The sequence below is a fragment of the Ahaetulla prasina genome, chromosome 11 (assembly GCF_028640845.1).
Source record: "Ahaetulla prasina isolate Xishuangbanna chromosome 11, ASM2864084v1, whole genome shotgun sequence".
Classification (NCBI taxonomy): Eukaryota; Metazoa; Chordata; class Lepidosauria; order Squamata; family Colubridae; genus Ahaetulla; species Ahaetulla prasina.
In genome coordinates this window covers 17,996,020-18,017,446 of record NC_080549.1, presented here as the reverse complement: position 1 = coordinate 18,017,446, position 21,427 = coordinate 17,996,020, and the positions used below count along the sequence as shown (strand labels likewise).

The 21,427-nt window shown below is 43.7% G+C and overlaps 2 protein-coding genes across 6 annotated transcripts in view; one reads left to right on the top strand and one right to left on the bottom strand.

Annotated features, from left to right (window-relative positions):
• Positions 1 to 523, bottom strand: part of CYSLTR1 (cysteinyl leukotriene receptor 1) — a 249,610-nt gene extending 249,087 nt beyond the window's left edge. The window contains exon 1 of one of the 3 annotated variants that reach the window (XR_009156710.1): positions 419 to 522. The gene's annotated coding sequence lies outside the window, so the exon portion shown is untranslated. Of the gene's footprint in view, positions 1 to 418 lie in introns of all 3 variants that reach the window. The other 2 variants (XM_058196964.1, XM_058196966.1) reach the window with 2 other exon arrangements.
• An 852-nt stretch (positions 524 to 1,375) lies between these two features.
• Positions 1,376 to 15,904, top strand: LOC131205074 (putative P2Y purinoceptor 10). Of its 3 annotated transcripts, XR_009156708.1 has the most exons (3): positions 1,376 to 1,644; positions 10,319 to 14,017; positions 14,903 to 15,904. XR_009156708.1 is itself a non-coding variant. In XM_058196948.1 (2 exons), the coding sequence occupies exon 2, from the start codon at positions 10,370 to 10,372 to the stop codon at positions 11,468 to 11,470; it is 1,101 nt and encodes a 366-aa protein (XP_058052931.1). In that variant the 5' UTR covers positions 1,376 to 1,644; positions 10,319 to 10,369; the 3' UTR covers positions 11,471 to 14,018. The 3 variants fall into 3 exon arrangements, 2 of the variants coding, with proteins under 2 accessions (XP_058052931.1, XP_058052932.1); XM_058196948.1 differs by lacking the exon at positions 14,903 to 15,904 and having other exon boundaries at positions 10,319 to 14,018; XM_058196949.1 differs by lacking the exons at positions 1,376 to 1,644; positions 14,903 to 15,904 and adding an exon at positions 8,338 to 8,443 and having other exon boundaries at positions 10,319 to 14,018.
• The last annotated feature ends 5,523 nt before the right edge of the window (positions 15,905 to 21,427 follow it).

Below are 21,427 nucleotides of genomic sequence, written 5' to 3'. Positions count from 1 at the left end.
CTGCTCCCAAACACGGAGGAATGTATGCCTCCCGGCCCCAGTCCTGGTTCCATGCCCAGACAAGCTGCAGAGGAGGGGGCACCTCCCGGTCCCAGCCCTGGCTCCATGCCCAAGCAGGCTGCAGAGGAGGGAGCATCCCCCGGCCCCAGCCCTGGCTCCATGCCCAGGCAAACGGAGCAGCTAGACCCCTCCCCCTCCTCCACAGCATGTGAGCCTGAGGAAAGTTTACTTCCAACAGCTGATTGGAGTGACCCTCGCATCAGAAGATTGGATAGGCGGAGGCAACAGAAGGAAGGGAGGGGCAGGCCTTAATGAGTGCTGAGTCATGGAGCCACACCCCATGGCCTATATAAAGGAGCTGCTTTCTGGCAGTCTCTGGGTCAGGCAAAGTCGAACTTATCTTGCTGAAGTCACTTACTGGTCTCCTGCCTGCTCTGAGGACTTTGCTAGGACTTTGGGCAGAGCTGCAGAGGCAAGCCTGATTCGGATTTCCCTGACCCGGCCGTCAGCGGAGGAGTGGGACACAACAGCTTATATATACTGTTGTCACAAATAAAAATAAAAAAAAAAATAAAAAATAAAGATGTGAAGTGGAATGATTGTTGTCCACTCACCAAATGCTGATTCATTGTACTTAACACTAATCTCTTTTGTCACTGTATTTTCCTTTTATCTATTTTACCCTGGACTTACATCCTGTACAAGTAGTCCTTGATTTACAACAGTTCAAAGTTACAACAGCACTGAAAAAAGTGATTTATGACCATTTTTCACACAACTTCGTTGCAGCAACCCCATGGTCACACGATCAAAATTTCAGACGCTTGGCAACTGCTTCATATTTATGACGGTTGTGCGTCCCAGGGGGAGGTCATGTGATCCCCCTTTGTGACCTTCTGACAAGCAAAGTCAATGGGGAAGCCAGATTCACTTAACAACCATGTCCCTAACTTAACAACTGCAATGATTCACTTAACAGCCATGGCAAGGAAGATTGTAAAATGGGGCAAAATTCACTTAACAACTGTCTTGGTTACCGACAGAAATTTTGGGCTCAGTGGTGATCATAGGTTAAGAAATATCTATATTTTACTTTTGTGTTATATTTTTGACACGGTCACAACACTAATCAATCAATAAACTATTTCTTGTTATGGTTTCTTTCCACACTTCTGGTTTTTTTTCATTCTTTCTCCTTATTTTGCATTAGACTGTGTTCATTTTTAATGCAATTCATGTCTAAAAAGTTAAAAGAAATAAAGCAAACAGGCAGATACGGCAAATTTGGACACGGTGGTGTGAAGAAGTGGGCAGTTTTTCAAGGCCACGCTATCATTGTGATGTCATCTGTTGTTTTGGCATCTCTCCAGAAAGCTGTGGCTGTATTTTAAGTGGGCAGAGAGAAAAAGAGCCAGGATTTCCTTCCGTACAGTAGAGTCACAGCTCTGGACCCTCCACTCGTCTTTCTGAAAAACTTTTCGAGACCCTCCTCAGACCTTCGAGATTGCCACGTTTGAAACTGCATGGGAAATCTTGTGGCCGAAATGAGGAAAACATCAATGTTCAAAGGACGCCTCTGTTGCTTTTCATGGCTTATGCCTTTCTGCGGTCATCCTCTCTTGAAGGCACGCAAACTGCCATGAGGTAAGGCTGTTTTCCTAAAATCTGGAGCAGGGTGTGTGTGTGGGGGAAAGCTGCACACTGGGGTATCCTTGTATCCAGATTTCAACATGAATTTGCAGGAAAGGATTCCGTTATTGGATCTACAGAAGTGGGTTTCAGCGCTTCTGAATGCTTTGGGGATCAGCGGTAAGCCCCACCCTTTCAATAACTGCACCCATATCATCGATCTAAAAGTGAAAAACAAGGTTTTCCTGCCAAGGAAACCAATTCAGCAGCGAGGCTCAGTTCTTTTCTTCAGAAAGACTGCCTGTTTTAGTAACAGCCACATTTCACTCTTCAACTTTACAATGTCCTGTTTTATATTGCTGTAATCATTAAAGATCTCTTTCAGTTGTTTTTTTTTTTTTTTAATCTGGCGGAAAAACAGCACTCAACCAAATAAAAGAGGAACCTTTACCAAATCTTTAGAAAGATTTCCGTCCCTCCCTTGTTGGACTGAATAGCTAATTGTGACTTCTGAAAGGAAAATGACAAAGGAAAAATGCCATTTATTCTAGAAACAATTAGGGTCAAGTTCCAGTGTATTCTTTTCTTGGCAGTCAGTGTTAATGTAAACTGCGGGCATGTGTGTCTCTGAGCGTCTAAGGTCTATCAGATTTGGGATGCAAAAATGCAGAAGAAAATATTAGACAGCTCTAAAAAGAAACAAATAATAAGAATTCTCTTCTCCCCCTCTCTTTTAATGGCTGTCTGAATCTTTGTACTCCAGGTATGGTGTCTCTGCCCTAAGACTTCTGATCCTTGCAGGGTTGATATCTGAGGATAACAGCCTTAAGTAAAAGTATGAGCCAGCAGTGTGCAGCAGCTGCCAAAAAAGCCAACACAGTTCTGGGCTGCATAAACAGAGTTAGAATCAAGATCACGTGAAGTGTTAATACCACTTTATAATGCCTTGGTAAGGCCACACTTGGAATATTGCGTCCAGTTTTGGTCGCCACGATGTAAAAAAGATGTGGAGACTCTAGAAAGAGTGCAGAGAAGAGCAACAAAGATGATTAGGGGACTGGAGGCTAAAACATATGAAGAACGGTTGCAGGAACTGGGTATGTCTAGTTTCATGAAAAGAAGGACTAGGGGAGACATGATAGAAGTGTTCCAATATCTCAGGGGTTGCCACAAAGAAGAGGGAGTCGGGCTGTTCTCCAAAGCACCTGAGGGTAGAACAAGAAGCAATGGGTGGAAACTGATCAAGGAAAGAAGCAACTTAGAACTAAGGAGAAATTTCCTGACAGTTAGAACAATTAATAAGTGGAACGACTTGCCTGCAGAAGTTGTGAATGCTCCAACACTGGAAATTTTTAAGAAAATGTTGGATAACCATCTGACTGAGATGGTGTAGGGTTTCCTGCCTGGGCAGTGGGTTGGACTAGAAGGCCTCCAAGGTCCCTTCCAACTCTGTTGTTATATTATTATATTATTATATTAAACTATTCTCCAAAGCACCTGAGGGAAGAACAAGAAGCAATGGGTGGAAACTAATCAAGGAGAGAAGCAACCTAGAACTAAGGAGAAATTTCCTGATAGTTAGAACAATTAATCAGTGGAACAACTTGCCTGCAGAAGTTGTGAATGCTCCAACACTGGAAGTTTTTAAGAACATGTTGGATAACCATTTGTCTGAAGTGGTGTAGGGTTTCCTGCCTGAGCAGGGGGTTGGACTAGAAGACCTCCAAGGTCCCTTCCAACTCTGTTATTATTATATTAAACTATTCTCCAAAGCACCTGAGGGAAGAACAAGAAGCAATGGGTGGAAACTAATCAAGGAGAGAAGCAACCTAGAACGAAGGAGAAATTTCCTGATAGTTAGAACAATTAATCAGTGGAACAACTTGCCTGCAGAAGTTGTGAATGCTCCAACACTGGAAGTTTTTAAGAAGATGTTGGATAACCATTTGTCTGAAGTGGGGTAGGGTTTCCTGCCTAGGCAGGGGGTTGGACTAGAAGACCTCCAAGGTCCCTTCCAACTCTATTATTATTATTATTATTATTATTAAAAGCAACCACAATCCATACTTTGATCTCCTAAATTCAAATGCTCCAGGAACTACTGTATCATTGGAATATCTCCCACAGCTTGCTTCTTCCTCAAGTGTGCAAACTGGCATTTCTGAGTCTGCTTTTTTTTTTCTCTTTTGAGTTTCTTTTGCTCTAGGATGATTAAGGAGTTGGAAAGTACCCAGAGATCCTACAGAGTTAGGACTTTTCTCCTGTGAACCAGCAAAAAATTCCGTGGTGTAATTTGGGGCACCTTCACTGCTGATCCTCATTTTGCCTCCGTAATAAGCTGTAGAGAGTATAGAACAGGGGTCTCCAACCTTAGTAACTTTAAGGCTTGTGGACTTCTAAGGTTGGAGACCCCTGGTATAGAATGACAGGGGCAAGATCTATTTCCAAGTCAATCATCAGATAAATGTGGCTTGGCTGCAGACCAAGAAAGTGGTTTTTGCTTTGAAAAGCACCCCATTCCTCTTAATTCTCATCAAGATATAAGAAAGAGGAAGGAAGGCACATTCAGACCTACAAGATACATAAAACACAAAGCCCAGCTTTGATAATAGCATTGTGGTGAACATCTATAATAATAATAACAGAGTTGGAAGGGACCTTGGAGGTCTTCTAGTCCAACCAGGCAGGAAACCCTCCACCACTTCAGACAAATGGTTATCCAACATCTTCTTAAAAACTTCCAATGTTGGAGCATCCACAGCTTCTGGAGGCAAGTTGTTCCACTGATTAATTGTTCTAACTGTCAGGCAATTTCTCCTTAGTTCTAAATTGCTTCTCTCCTTGATTAGTTTCCACCCATTGCTTCTTGTCCTGCCCTCAGGTGCTTTGGAGAATAGCTTGACTCCCTCTTCTTTGTGGCAGCCCCTGAGATATTGGAACACTGCTATCATGTCTCCCCTGGTCCTTCTTTTCATTAAACTAGACATACCCAGTTCCTGCAACCGTTCTTCATATGTTTTAGTCTCCAGTCCCCTAATCCTCTTGGTTGTTCTTCTCTGCACTCTTTCTAGAGTCTCAACATCTTTTTTAAGGTAAAGGTAAAGGTTCCCCTCGCACATATGTGCTAGTCGTTGCCGGCTCTAGAGGGCGGTGCTCATCTCTGTTTCAAAGCCGAAGAGCCAGCGCTGTCCGAAGACATCTCCGTGGTCATGTGGCCGGCATGACTCAACGCCAAAGGCGCACGGAACGCTGTTACCTTCCCACCAAAGGTGGTCCCTATTTTTTCTACTTGCATTTTTACATGCTTTTGAAACTGCTAGGTTGGCAGAAGCTGGGACAAGTAACGGGAACTCACCCCGTTACACGGCAGCACTAGGGATTCGAACCGCTGAGCTGCCGACCTTTCGATCGACAAGCTCAACGTCCTAGCCCCTGAGCCACCTCGTCCCTACTAACATCTTTTTTACATGCAACCAAAACTGAATGCAGTGTTCCAAAGGTGGCCTTACCAATGCATTATAAAGATAACATTACTATGGTTGTTCTAATAAACCCCAAATCCAAAGGTGCTTTTCTAAAAGGCAACTGAACTTTCTTGGTTTTTTTTCCTTGAAAACCTTTCGTTTCTTATCCATTCTGAACTGAAGAAGTTTCTTGGATGAGAAGCTAAACGATTTTTAAGGGGGGGGGGAAAAACCCCAAGAAAGTTCAGTTGCCTTTTGGAAAATCACCTTTGGGACAAGCATGAACCAAATGATTAAAAACCTCCATAAACATTTGTTCTGATAAATGTAGTTTTAGACTCGATAATCTTTCCCTGCATGCTGACTTGGGTTTGAAATTGTACTGTTTCGTAAGTTCTGAGTTTAGGTCAAGGTCCACCAACTTCCCATCGGTTTCCTGGATGGAGAGTCATAATTTTTTGAGGGGAGGGAAGGGGTACGTGGCTGTTTGTTTACACATTTTTGGAAAAGATCATAACCCCGCGTTGCAGAAGAGAAGTTCTCTCCCAGAGCAGGCATGTAGGGGAAAAGTCTCTAGAAATGGTACAATGGAAAACATCCCATTGCTAAAAATATAAACAAATGAAAAACAGAACTCTCAGAGCTAAAACAGCAGCTTGGGAATATCAGAATGTTGGACTATCAACCAAGGAAGGGGGTGGATGACCATTTGAAGTTAAATAATCATTAAGCCAACACCCAACTGTGGCTACTTTGCTCTAGAACAGGAGTCTCCAGCCTTGGTCCCTTTAAGACTTGTAGACTTCAACTCCCAGAGTCCCTCAGCCAGCATAGCTGGCTGAGGAACTCTGGGAGTTGAAGTCTACAAGTCTTAAAGGGACCAAGGTTGGAGACCCCTGCTCTAGAAGGATTTGGATGAATCAGCAGCCAGTGGAAGAAAAGGAACAGGGTAGAAAGTTTCAAGTAATACTGAACCATTAGATTCCCCCCCATACACACACACACAGCAGCTGAGACATGAAGGTATAAAAATAGTCTGCAAACAAACAGACCCAAAATAGAAATGGATGATTTCAGCAAATATTATACGAAGAACCTCTGTTTCTAGTTGCATTTCATTTCATTTCATTTTATTTATTAGAATAGAATAGAATAGAATAGAATAGAATAGAATAGAATAGAGTAGAGTAGAGTAGAGTAGAGTAGAGTAGAGTAGAGTAGAATAGAATAGAATAGAATAGAATAGAATAGAATAGAATTCTTTATTGGCCAAATGTGATTGGACACACAAGGAATTTGTCTCCGGTGCATATGCTCTCAGTGTACATCAAAGAAAAGATATTGGATTTATATGGCCACCCGTCTCATTTGCCTGGGACTCTGGGCAGCATGCATTGTTAAAATACAAATAAAACCCAAGTTTTTGACCATTAAGAAGCAAGTTAAAAAAATATATATCAAAAGCTGCATTTAAAATTGCAATAATGAAAAGACAGATGAAAGTGCACCCTAACTATATATAATGTAACCATTATATACTTCCTTCGTATTCCCAGAGCTGATGATACATCCAAGTTTTGAAGGTCTTCTGGAAGACTGGCAGGGTTTTTTATTTATTTGTTTGTGTCAGAAGCATCGGTATTAAAATTTTATGCGTAGGTATAAATACAAACTGAAGGGTGTGTTTCCGGGACCATTTCACCTCTGCTTGTGGGAACGGGGCGGGATAATGTGTTTGAGAGCGGAGGCCATGGCGGAAAAGTTTCTCTTTCGGAATCCTGCCAAATGAAGTTCCTTGATCAATGGGAGCTGCAACTTGCCCTTCAGCTAGGCCTGATGGGAAGGGCAAAATGTTGTTGGAGAGAGGACTAGAACATGGGTCTCCAACCTTGGTCCCTTTAAGACTTGTGGGCTTCAACTCCCAGTGTTCCTCAGCCAGCTTTGCTGGCTGAGGGACTCTGGGAGTTGAAGTCCACAAGACTTAAAGGGACCAAGGTTGGAGACCCCTGGACTAGAAGACCTCCAAGATCACTTCAACTCTGTTATCCTGTATTCTAGAGGCAGGCGCTCAAATACAGGCAGTCCTTGACTTATAACCGTTCATTTCGTGACCTGAAGATGATTGATAATTCCCAGCTGCCAATATTGAGCAATGTAACCTGCCTGGAGTGAAACAGGTAAATCTAGGCATAAATTGACATTTTATATTTTGTATTTACAGAGACGCGGGGGCTCAGGGGCTAGAACGTTGAGCTTGTCGATCGAAAGGTCGGCAGCTCAGCGGTTCGAATCCCTAGTGCTGCCGTGTAATGGGGTGAGCTCCCGTTACTAATCCCAGCTTCTGCCAACCTAGCAGTTTCAAAAGCATGTAAAAATGCAAGTAGAAAAAATAGGGACCACCTTTGGTGGGAAGGTAACAGCGTTCCGTGCGCCTTTGGCATTGAGTCATGCCAGCCACATGACCACGGAGACGTCTTTGGACAGCACTGGCTCTTCGGCTTTGAAACGGAGATGAGCATCGCCCCTTAGAGTCAGGAACGACTAGCACGTATGTGCGAGGGGAACCTTTACCTTTTTATTTTGTATTTTGATGTTTTTATTGAAATATGATGTGAACATGCCATAGAGTAAAGGTAAAGGTTCCCCTTGCACATACGAGCTGGTCATTCCCGACTCTAGGGGGCATTGTCTGAAGATGTCTCCGTGGTCATGTGGCCAGCATGACTCAATGCCAAAGGTGCACGGAGTGCTGTTCCCTTCCCACCAAAGGTGGTCCCTATTTTTCTACTGGCACTTTTTACGTGCTTTCGAACTGCTAGGTTGGCAGAAGCTGGGACAAGTAAGAGGAGCTCACCCCCGTTATGTGGCACTAGGGATTTGAACCGCTGAACTGTCGACCTTTCAATCGACAAGCTCAGCGTCTTAGCCATACGATATATGATAATAATCTCATTTAAGCAGGAAAACAGGAAGAAATTGGAGCTTCTCAGTGGCAAATGAAGATTTGAGAAGTTTCTGCTGGCTTCTGATGAGAGCGTGAGACTTCTGTTTCATTACTCATAGCAAAGTATCCTCAGGAGGAAATATCATTATAGCAGTTTAGAATCAGCAGACAGGAAGGAAGGGAACTCATTTAAATCTGGCTCATCTGGAAATGAATGGCTGTGCCTCCCATTCATGTCAACCCACCCCTTGACATAGAGCAAGATTTTAACTCCCTGGTTAAAAATAATTATAACTTAGGTTCCTTTTCCTATGTTGGTCACTCTTTCCCTTCCTCCGTGCGATTTAATCCATGGAGCTCGCAGAAGCAAAGAAGCCAGAAAACTGCACCTTCAAAACAAAACTGGGTAAGCATTATAGCTTTCTCAATTTCCAGATATCTTGGATTTCAAAGTTGCAATCCAATATGGAGATCCCAGGTAATTTGGGAAGTTGTAGTAAGTTATGTCTTGCTGATGGTGTATGTTGTGGCTCCAGCCCCTACCCCACCCCCCGGGCCTGGCCCCTTGCCACAAAGTGACTCAGAGAGTGAGGGGAAAGGGCCGTCGGGGCTCCCCTCTGCAGGGCCAGCATCCCTGGCTCAGCTCCAGGAGCCAGAGGCAGGCCAGGTGGAGGAGGTGATGAGGTCTCTGTCTCCTGTATCTCCCCCCACCCAGGCAACGCTTCCAGACCCAGCTGTGGACAATCAGTCCTGGTTAGATCCCAGGTTTCGTAGACAAGAGAGGCGGGAACAACAAAAGAAGGGGTGGGGCAGGCCTAGAGAGTGCTGAGTCACGGAGCCACACCCCACAGGGTATAAAAGCAGGAGGCGCTGCTCTACTACTTTGTGATGGACAAAACAAACTGACTGGAGAAAACTTGAGCTGAACTATTTGACTGAGCATTTGGCCTGGATTGCTGTTTGTTCCTGACTTCCTGGTTGCTCCAGTAATGAGCTTCTGTGACGCCGGCATCAGGGAAGATAAAGAAAACCTTGGCAGACGTTCGCTAGTCTGCTGCCATTTAGCTGATAGCTGCCGTGGACTAAATTGCTGGATAATTGGGTCAGTTCACGTGTCTCCCGGACTGAGGTGGGGGGGGACAGAACAGTGTAAGGATAATGTCAGCTGCCACCTTGTGCTTCACTGCTATGCAGTGATGGACTGCCATGAACCGTAGGGAAGGGGAATGAAGGTGGGAAGGCTTGGGGAAAATGAAAGTAAATGCTATATTACCCAGCTGGAAGAAGGAGCGAGCCACATACCAAACCACACTTGGACTGACCGTTTATGGAAAAATCTTGCCTGAATCTAATTGGTTACAATCGGGTGGACAATGAGAGATAGTTAAGGGAGGGAAAGTAGAACCTGTGAATTTTGGCATGCCATTCTCACTTCTGGCTTTGCAATATTGCAATGCACTTGACCTCTAATAGAGGATTGTATTAAATGGAGCCACGGATTGTTTCATCTCAGAGGTTTAAGTTGTGACAGGACTGACAGATTCCTGCCTTTGGCAGGGGTTTAGACTAGAAGACTCCAAGGTCCCTTCCAGCCCTAGGATTCTATGTTTCTTTTAGGCTACAATACGATTTGACCAGTAGTGGGTTCCACTTACCTTCGCTACTGGTTTGGAATCAGGAGAGTGTGCACGCGCTTGCTTCACTCACGTGCAGTGCTTCTGCACATGCGCAGAACCTTCTGTGTATGCACAGAGCATCCATGATGACGTCCGGACAGGTGGGTGGAGTTTCCTGCCACTGCCACTACCTGTTTGCCCGAATTGGGGTGAACCGGTAGAAACCCACCACTGGACTTTATTTTTTTTTTATTATTATTATTATTTATTATTTTGAATTTATATCCCACCCTTCTCCGAAGACTCAGGGCGGCTTACATTGTGTTAAGCAATAGTCTTCATCCATTTGTATATTATATACAAAGTCAACTTTTATTTACCCCAACAATCTGGGTCCTCATTTTACCTACCTTATAAAGGATGGAAGGCTGAGTCAACCTTGGGCTTGGTGGGACTTGAACTTGCAGTAATTGCAAGCAGCTGTGTTAATAACAGACTGCTTAGTCTGTTGAGCCACCAGAGGCCCTGTTGAGCCACCAGAGCCACCAGAGACTTGACCAATAAACTTGGCATGTGTGCGTCCAAGGCTACAGCCTTCCTTTCTCACCTGTCTTTCCGTAGAAGGAAATAAAATATTTGCTCTTGTTTTTTCCTACCCTTCACAGGGATCTTCTCTTCCACCCACTGACCTCAAAAAATCCACCGACCGGAGCAAGATGCCGGCTGACAATTCTTCTGAAAATTGTTCTGATCCTTCCATGGGTTTCCAGGCCTCCTTATATGCAGCGACTTACGTGATTATATTCATCCCTGGCTTGGTGGGCAACAGCCTTGCACTGTGGGTTTTGTGTTGCTTTATCAAGAGGGAGAGCAAAGCCGTCGTTTTCATGATGAATTTGGCCGTGGCTGATCTGGCTCACGTCCTCTCCTTGCCTTTGAGGATGTACTACTATATCAACCACAGGTGGCCCTTTGGGAGTTTCCTCTGTCAATTCTGCTTCTACCTGAAGTACCTCAACATGTACGCCAGCATCTGCTTCCTCACCTGCATCAGCATCCAGAGGTATCTCTTCCTCCTTCATCCCTTCCGAACCAAAAGTTGGAACTGCAGACACGATGTCGCCGTAAGTGCCGTCATCTGGATCGCGGTGGGGGCTGCTTGCTTGCCCCTCCCAATCCTGAGAAGTCCTAGCTTAACCAACAACGACAATACCTGCTTTGCCGACCTCGGAGTAAAACAGCTAACGCGGGGAGCCTCCATAACGCTGATGGCGGTAGCTGAGCTCTCTGGATTTCTGCTCCCTCTTGCAATCATCATTTACTGCACGTGGAAGATGCGACAATCCCTGCAGGATCCTCACGCTCCATTGCAACAGGCCGACGAGAGGCGGAAAGCTTGGCGTCTGATCTTGGGCTGCGCGGCTGTCTTCTTCATCTGCTTCACCCCCTACCATGTCAACCTCCCGATCTTTATGATGGTCAAACAAGGTGTCTTCGGAAGCTGCTCAGTCCGTCACCAAGTCCTGAATTTCCACACCATTTCTCTGTGCCTTGCGAGCCTGAATTGCTGCTTGGATCCAATTCTCTACTATTTCATGACGTCAGAATTTCAGCAAAGGCTGTTCCGACACAGCAGGGCAGCCTTCTTGCACCGGTTCATCCATTTAGACAACAGCAGGACTGCGGTTTTCGCTGCCAAGGAGGAAGAGGAGGAGGGTGGGAAGCGAAGCGAGAATGTTTTAATGGCCTATTTTCGACCTTTTCGGCCTCAAAGACTTGAAAATGATAGCATGGAGCCCTCTTTGTCTCCTCAGTAGCTAATAAACGATGCATAGAGGTCCAGATCAGATGAGCTCCCATCGTTTGATTCCTCGAGTCTTGATGATTCTCAGCTGGAGATCTCAGACTTGGATCTGCTGAAAAATGATTGTATTTGGTTTTGTTGATGGGTGAGATGTAGGTTCTACTCAGGATGATTCACAGCAGACGGTTCCATGCGGCCACCGCTTGAAGGAACAACCAATGAATTAAGTTTTGGAACCAACCTTTGTTTCTTGATGTAGGAACCTAGTTGATGATGTGTGTGCTGCAGCCACAGATTATGTGAGACCCCAGGGCTTGGCTTTGCAACAAATCTTAAAAATGAATCCGGAGGGTCAGAGAAACTGTGAGGTCCTCCAGGGGAAGCCATAAGCACATTGGGGCCCACACAGTGCTGGGATTCAAAATGTTTTATTACCGGTTCTGTGGTTGTGGCTTGGTGGGCGTGGCTTGGTGGGCATGGCAGGGGAAGAATATTGTAAAATCTCCATTCCCACCCCACTCCAGGGGAAGGTTCCTGCAAAATAGAGCAACAAAGATGATTAGGGGACTAGAGGCTAAAACATATGAAGAACAGTTGCAGGAACTGGGTATGTCTAGTTTGATGAAAAGAAGGACTAGGGGAGACATGATAGCAGTGTTCCAATATCTCAGGGGTTGCCACAAAGAAGAGGGAGTCAAGCTATTCTCCAAAGCACCTGAGGGTAGAACAAGAAGCAATGGGTGGAAACTAATCAAGGAGAGAAGCGACTTAGAACTAAAGAGAAATTTCCTGACAGTTAGAACAATTAATAAGTGGAACAACTTGCCTGCAGAAGTTGTGAATGCTCCAACACTGGAAATTTTGAAGAAAATGTTGGCTAGCCATTTGTCTGAAATGGTGTAGGGTTTCCTGCCTGGGCAGGGGGTTGGACTAGAAGACCTCCAAGGTCCTTTCCAACTCTGTTGTTATGTTATGTTATGTTATGTTATGTTATGTTATGTTATGTTATGTTATGTTATGTTATGTTATGTTATGTTATGTTATGTTATGTTATGTTATGTTATGTTATGTTATGTTATGTTATGTTATGTTATGTTATGTTATGTTATGTTATGTTATGTTATGTTATGTTATGTTAAAATCCCCATTTCCTCCTGATCAGCTGGGACTTGGAAGGCAGAGAAGAGATGGGAGAGGGGTCAGTCAGAGGTGATTTTTACCAGTCCTCCGAACTACTCAAAATTTCTGCTGCCGGTTCTCCAGAACTGGTCAGAACCTGCTGAAACCCACCTTTGGGTTCACAGATATCCCAAGAACAATGTCAATTTCTTTGAACCTCAAGTAAAGATTACCAGATTAGATGTGGGTGGGTGAATGTGTTTTACTGGGCAAATGCATTAAGAACAGAAAAGAATAACATCCTATAATACAGATAGAGTTTAAGAAATAGGCTCGGTCAAATTGCTTACATGAATTTCATGGTTACAGATCCATCAGACAGATAAGCGAGATCAAAGTAGAAGGGTGCTAATTTGCATCACTTGTCAAAATTTGTGGTGCAGTTTGTAACTTGAAAAAAACACACACCATAAACTGGGGAAATGCATACAGATATGCCAAGATAAGGAGGTGGGTGGGGGGAGGAAGCTTATGAAGCAGAAAAACTTATCCACACCCTCCAGAGGCATTCAAGCCTACAGTTATATACCTTCAGAAAAAGATACACAGAAGGCATAGAACAGCAGTGCAAACTTTTTCTGAAAATCTATAAATGGTCATTGTGATGAGGAATTTAGGGAACGTGAAATGGGCCACTCTGCTTTTTACCACCATGGCTAGCAAAAAGACAAAAAAAAATCACAATAGAATAGAATAGAATAGAATAGAATAGAATAGAATAGAATAGAATAGAATAGAATAGAATAGAATAGAATAGACAGAGTTGGGAGGGACCCTGGAGGTCTTCTAGTCCAACCCCCTGCTTTGGCAGGGAACCCTACCCCTAACGCTTCAGACAAATGGTTATCCAATCTCTTCTTAAAAACATCCAGTGTTGGAGCCTTTGCCACTATAAATGTTCTAACCCAGGGGTCTCCAACCTTGGCAACTTTAAGATTTGTGGACTTCAACTCCCAAAGTTCCTCATCCAGCAAAGCTTTGGTTTCTCATCCAGCAAAGCTTCACCAAGGTTGGAGACCCCTGTTCTGGGGAATCAACGCAGAAAGAAATACAGAACCTAAACTAAATGTCTACGGAGATCCTCAGTCATTGAGATCCTAGTTGTCTCAAAGGGGCTTTTTTCTTCAAAAAAGCAAGCAGACTCGTTTTTGTTTTGTTTTTTCCTTGAGGAAGAAAGTGGGGGAAAGTCCACATTTTGGACAGAGAGGACCATGGATTTGAAAGAGGGGTAAAAGAATCCATCTACGTTATAATTGAACACCCCCTCCCTCAACAGAAGGGGAGGAATAAGGCAGCATCCATCTCCAGACTACAACGCAACCCTTGTAGCAGTTCCAAGAAGATTTCAGAACCAACTGCATCTTGGTTCAGGTGACTAGTGGTGGGTTTCAATTTTTTTTACTACCGGTTCTGTGGGCGTGGCTTGGTGGGCGTGACATGGCTTGGTGGGTGTGGCTTGGTGGGCATGGCAGGAGAAGGATACTGTAAAATCTTCATTCCCACCCCATTCCAGGGGAAGAATACTGCAAAATCCCCATTTCCTCCCGATCAGCTGGAACTCAGGAGGCAGAGAATAGATGTGGGCCGGGCCAGTCACAATTTTTATTACCGATTCGCCAAACTACTCAAAATTTCCGATACTAGTTCTCCAGAACTGGTCAGAACCTGCTGAAACCCACCTCTGCAGGTGACCCTGAGGGCACAGATAAACCTCCAAGTGGCCTTAAGGGCAAAGAAATACAATCCTTCCATCCTCCACCATCCTATCAGAAGTTGTCCTTCTATTCCCCCCACTATCCATCTCAACTCTCAGTACCTATATTTACACACACACAGAGAGAGAGAGAGAGACAGAGAGACAGAGAGAGAGAGCCATTAGAACTGATGAAGCTTCTTGGATGAGAAGTGACATGTTTTTTTCTTCTTCCTCAAGGAAAAAAACAACAACCCAGTTGCCTTCTGAAGAAATAAATAAATAAATAAAAAAGCACCTTTGAGCCAACCCAAACTAAACCGTTTATGTCATTTGGGAGTCAGGAATTCATGACCGCTTTAAATCGTGATGCTATGGAATGGAACGATTAGAATGGCCTGCATTTTGCTCTTAGCTCTAAGATGCCAGGAGGTTGAAAAGGTTAATGTGTAAGAAACTGGAAATGCTGGGTGGAGAGGAAGGAAATGGTGTTTTTGTGAGAGACGGAACGCTTATCAAAATGCTGTTATCCTCTTGATTAAGATGTTTTCTTTGCTTTTCATATGTACAAAGGCAAGTGGAAAATCATCGGGGATTCGGATTACATTCTTGGAAAAAGAAATAAAAAAACCAGAAAGGAGTTACAGGAAAACCAGATGCCAGGGGAAAAACAAAACGAAAAGGACGGACTAAGTCAAAATTGCCAATGGATAAATCCAGCCATTCCAGTCTGCTACTCCGCAGATCTGTTAAGACAGGGGTCTCAAACCCCTGGGCCAGGGAGTGGCACCAGTCCGCAGCCTGCCAGGAACCGAGCCATGCAAAAAAAGCCAACGCCATCTGCCCATGTACAGAATAGAATAGAATTTTATTGGCCAAGTCTGATTGGACACACAAGAATGCAGGCAATGTACAAAAACACGCCTCCCCTTCCATTTTAGGGAAGAAAATACCCGCCAGGGCAGGGGTCTCCAACCTTGGTCCCTTTAAGACTGGCGGACTTCAACTCCCAGAGTCCCTCAGCCAGCAAAGCTGGCTGAGGAACTCTGGGAGTTGAAGTCCGCCAGTCTTAAAGGGACCAAGGTTGGAGACCCCTGCTCCAGGGAACCAGAGGTGTGATTCACTTACCTTCCCTACGAGTTTGCAAATGTGAGCACACGCACCTCCTCTGCGCATCCACCCGGCCTTCCGCGCATGCTCAGTGCCTCACACATTATGTCTGGGCAGGTGGGCGGAGCCTCCCCCAGTCACCGCTACCGGTTTTCTCAAACCGGACAGAGCCGGTTGAATCCCATCACTGCGACCAGTCCCTAGCACTCAAAAGATTGGGGACCACTGTGTTAGGACTACATTTTTTCCAAGTTTGGAGAAAAGTGATCCCTAAGTATGGATTTAGATCAAAATTGGTAGTATTCGGGAGATTATTTAACCTACGGTTAAAACTGAATGATAGCCAGTTTGGTGTATTGGTGAAGGCACCAGGCTTGAAACCAAGAGACGATGAGTTCTAGTCAGGGGTGAAATGTAAAATTTGTTACTATGAGTTCTGTGGGCGTGGCTTGGGGGGGTAATGTGACTGGGTGGGCGTGGCCAATGTATTTTTTTTTCCTTTTAAAAGCATTTTTTCTACAACCTCTTCGGCCAAAAAAAATGCTTTTAAAAGTAAAAAAAAAAGCATCTGATGATCAGGCAACTCAGCTGGGATTGCCAAAGGAACCTTTTAAAAGCATTTTTTCTACAACCTCTTCAGCCAAAGAGGTTGTAAAAAAATGCTTTTAAAGGGTTCTGACGATCCCAGCTGAACCATGTGATCTTCAGAGGCTTTTTTTTTACTTTTAAAAGCATTTTTTCAGCCGAAGGAAAAATGCTTTTAAAAGTTAAAAAAAAAAGCTTCTGATGATTGCACAGTTCAGCTGGGCATGGGCGTGGGGGGGAGGGATTTTTGCTACCGGTTCTCCGAACCACCCGCCACCATCACTACTGGATCGGGCGATCCAGTCCAACAGGGAGCATTTCTCCCCTGCTTCTAGTCCTGCCTTAGGCAAAAAGACAGCTGGGTGACCTTAGGCCAGCCACTTTCTTTCAACCATAGCAAGGAGGCAATGGCAACAACTTCTGAAAAACCTGGTCAAGAAAACTTCAGGGGGTTTTCTCCAAGAATTGAACATGATTGAATGGAAGGGGGGAAAAATAGATTCAAACTTCTCAAATCAACATAGCTTCCAACACCCACTCCACACACTTCTGAATTTGGCAATGCAGTGCATATCTAAACATGTGCATTAGGGAAAAAGTGAGCGGGATGCTCAAAACATACTTACAGACATGCATGGGTTAAGCAAACTTGCACTCAAACCTATATTTGCAAAATGTATGAGGCGTCTTTTAGGGGGTGGGGAAAAACAATGGAAACATTTGCCCAGTGAACCTAAATTTAGACAAGTGGTTTTTCTTACATCATTTCAAAATTGCTCTTACGGTTTTTACTGCTAAAGGGAAGGAGGGAAAGAAAGGGAATCTGGATATTAAAAACTAGGAAATGTATCTTTAACGACCGTTTTACAAACCCTGTAATAAAATAGAAATTTGGTGCTGCAGGAAACTGTGGTCTACAGCCTTCATTTTCCATCTTGTGCAATAAGTTGGCCCTTTCAGTAAGTCAATTATTGGAGAGGCAATTTCTGGTCTTAAGGGAAGTGGTGAGAAAATAAACATTTCCACTTGATGGCAGTAATGTAAACATTTGGAAAATGGATTTGATGACCTTCTGTCCTGATAATACAGGCTGCAATTCATCGTCACTAGAATTTATTTTTTATTGGCCAAGTGTGATTGGACACATAAGGAATTTGTCTTGGTGCGTATGCTCTCAGTCTACATAAAAGAAAAGATACGTTCATCAAGAATCATAAGGTGCAACACTTAATGATAGTCATAGGATACAAATAAGGAATCAGGATACAATCAATATGATATATATATATCAATATATATCATAAGGATACAACAAGTTACAGTCATATAGTCCTAAGTGGGAGGAAATGGGTGATAGGAATGATGAGAAGATTAATAGCAATAGCAGTGCAGATTCAGTAAATAGTCTGACAGTGTTGAGGGAATTATTTGTTTAGCAGAGTGATGGCGTTCGAGAAAAAACTGTCCTTGTGTCTAGTTGTTCTGGTGAGCAGTGCTCCATAGCGTCGTTTTGAGGGTAGGAGTTGAAACAGTTTACGTCCAGGATGCGAGGGGTCTGTAAATATTTTCATGGCCCTCTTTTTGATTTGTCCAATATACAGGTCTTCAATGGAAGGCAGGTTGGTAGCCATTGTTTTTTCTAGGAGAAATAAAAAGGATTTTCAGACAATAGTATTTTCAATAGGAGCAACAAAATGTCTTGATGCATCTTCAAATATTAACATGCTAACAAATGTATTATCACATACATTTTGCCGGATTACAATATTTGTAAGACTCTACTGAAATTCTTTCACTAGATGAAAAAAATCTCCACTGATTGACCATGTTTTTCTGGGCTAAGATAAGGGAGGTAAAAAGGAAGACTTGGGGCATAGAAATCAAAGAGAGCGCAACAGCACTTATCTATCACTTTACAGCCCTCTCTAAGTGGTTTACAATGTCAGCCTCTTGCCCCCAACCATCTGGGTCCTCATTTTACTGACCTCGGAAGGATGGAAGGCTGAGTCAACCTTCAATCAGTCAGGATTGAACTGCCGAACTGCAGGCAGCCAGCAGGCAGCAGAATTAGCCAGCAATAGGGTATTCTAACCACTGCACCGCTACAAAGATCCTGAGACTACTGTATAAGCATAGTGTTTATGTCTGTATGCATTATGACTGAAACTGTGAAGATAGTTGTTCTGACCCAGCTCCCCAAACATGACAAACCCTCTGAAGTTAACTCAAAGATTCCTTTATTAGGAGCGCCGGCAGCCTCAGCAAAAAGTTTCTTTCTTTATGCAGGCTAACAAGTCCATCTGTCCAGAAGATGAATAGTTATCTGCCATATTTATTCATCTCCGCCCCCTGCCTTTTATCCCCAGAGCTAAGGTGGGGCTTCGTTAGCAGCAGTGACTCTTCCTTCCCAAGGACCAGCCCATGGATTTCCACTGCTCTCCTCTCCTCTGCCTTCTGCTCATCCGCACGTCAGGCACTGGACCCAGCTGTTCCTCCCCTTCCTCATCAGCCACTTTCAGACCTGAGGGCTGTTTACTCTCCACCTGAGGGCTGACAGACGGCCCAGGCTCTGCCTCTGTCTCTATCTCTGCCAGCTCCATTCCCTCTTCCCCCTCGGAGCTCTCAGGTTGTGTTGTGTCTTGTCCGCTCTCACCGCAGCCGGGGTCTGCTTATCTGCTCCCGAACACGGAGGAATGTATGCCTCCCGGTCCCAGCCCTGGCTCCATGCCCAAGCAGGCTGCAGAGGAGGGAGCATCCTCCGGCCCCAGTCCTGGCTCCATGCCCAGGCAAACGGAGCAGCTAGACCCCTCCCCCTCCTCCACAGCATGTGAGCCTGAGGAAAGTTTACTTCCAACAGCTGATTGGAGTGACCCTCGCATCAGAAGACTGGATAGGCGGAGGCAACAGAAGGAAGGGAGGGGCAGGCCTTAATGAGTGCTGAGTCATGGAGCCACACCCCATGGCCTATATAAAGGATCTGCTTTCTGGCAGTCTCTGAGTCAGGCAAAGTCGAACTTATCTTGCTGAAGTCACTTACTGGTCTCCTGCCTGCTCTGAGGACTTTGCTAGGACTTTGGGCAGAGCTGCAGAGGCAAGCCTGATTCGGATTTCCCTGACCCGGCCGTCAGCGGAGGAGTGGGACACGACAGGTTGCCTTGATGCTGATCCTGACTCTCACGCCACCTCCTCCTTCTCTGATTTGGCTGCTGGAGGGGCCGGTGGCCAACAGGCCACAACAGTAGTCCTCGACTTACAACCATTTGCTTAGCAACTGGTTAAAGATACAATGACACTGAAAAAAGTGTCATAGGACCCATCCTTCCACTTACAACTACTGCAGTATTCCCATGGTCATGTTTTTTTTTTTAATTTACATTTATATCCCGCCCTTCTCCGAAGACTCAGGGCGGCTTACAGTGTATAAGGCAATAGTCTCATTCTATTTGTATATTTACAAAGTCAACTTATTGCCCCCCCCCAACAATCTGGGTCCTCATTTTACCTACCTTATAAAGGATGGAAGGCTGAGTCAACCTCGGGCCGGGCTTGAACCTGCAGTAATTGCAGGCTGCTGTGTTCTAATAACAGGCTTCTTACCAGCCTGAGCTACCACGGCCCTTGTATGTATTCAAAATCTGAGTGCTTGCAATCGATATGTATTTACAATAGTTGTAAATACATGCTGGGACCATGTGATCAACATTTGTGTCCTTCCCAGCTGGCTTCCAACTAACAAAGTCAACGTGGAAACCTAGAGTTGCTTAACAATTGCATGATTCATTTAACAATTGCAATTGTTCACTTAAAAATGGCATGAAAGGTTGTGAACTCAGGTGTGGCTCCCTTAACAACCACCTTGCTTAGCGAAAGAACTTCATGTCTTCCATTGTGGTCATAAGTTGAGGATTACACACACACACCCAATGGATGAATGGCTGCAAAAACTGATGGGGTTAGCAGTCAATGGATAAATTGACTACTCTGATTAAAGAAAAAAAACCCACAAATATCTTTATTTCTACTTGGAAACCACTTCTGGACTTTGTGCTGGAGGTGGAAAAACATGAAACTTTGATCTTGGGTTTTAGATAGAATTGTTATTACAGAAATGGCTAGTTTCTATTATTATGAAAAAGTAAAAAGTTGAGTGTAGATCTTAATGCTTTATTTTACTGCATCACAGGGAGTTGGAAGTCAATGTCTTTTTTTTTTCCTTTTCCCTTCCTTTCCCCCTCTAGTCCCTTCCCCTTTTCCTTCCCTAATTTCCCTAATATTTGCTTTTGTATTCTCTTTGAATGTTATATTATAGTGATGAAACTAATGAAACTATAAAAAGAAAAAACAAGTCGAGGACTACCTGTAATAAACTTATATCTCTTTTTTTTTTTTTTTTTTATAAAAAAAGTTTTATTTTTACAATCTTATCAAATAATTCATCCAATGTACAGTTATATACAATTAGTCGGGCCTGCCCAGTCACCACCCCCCTTTTTAACCTTCTTCCCTCTTCTACCTTCTTTTACTTTCCAAACCTTCCTCTCCTTCTCTTATCTACCTCCTCCTCCTCCACCCTACACTCTTCTCCTCTTCTACCCCTCTTCCTTCCTCTTCTCCTCTTTCCTACCTCCTACTCTCTTTTTCCTCCCCACCGTTCTAAAATGGCAATTGGTCAGACCCGACCCTACATTAATTATATTTATACATCTTCAATAATCCCTGTACATTAACCATCACTCCATCACTAACCTCAACCCCCAATTCCTTCCCTTACCCCCACCCCCACCCGACTTCCCAGAACAAAATGCAGGGTATCAAAACTAACAATCATAATCTAAAGTCCTAAATTATAATCTCTAGTCTCTCCACGCTTATTCACACTCTCAATTCCTCTCCTTCAAAAATATATCTAATACAAATTATTCCTAAATTTACTCATATGCTATTTGATATTTTTTATCTGATACTTATTTTGAATATAATCAATCCACATTTTCCATTCTAAAATATATTTTTCTTGTGTATAGTCTTTCAAGTAAGCAGAGATTTTTGCCATTTCTGCCAGATTTGATACTTTAAGAGTCCATTCTTCAATTGTAGGTAATTCTTCTTTCTTCCAATATTGAGCAATCAAAAGTCTTATGGCTGTTATTAAGTTCAGAATCAATTTAGTCTCTATAGCTGTACAATCCATAATTATTCCTAGTAAAAGAACTGCAGGGTAAACTTAATCTTCTTTTTCAAAATATTCTGCATGATCCACCATACTTTAATCCAAAATGCTTTAACTTTTTTGCAAGTCCACCATATATGATAATAAGTAGCATCTTCACAATCACATCTCCAACATTTAGCCTGTACATTAGGATACATACATGACAATTTTTTGGGGTCTAAATGCCATCT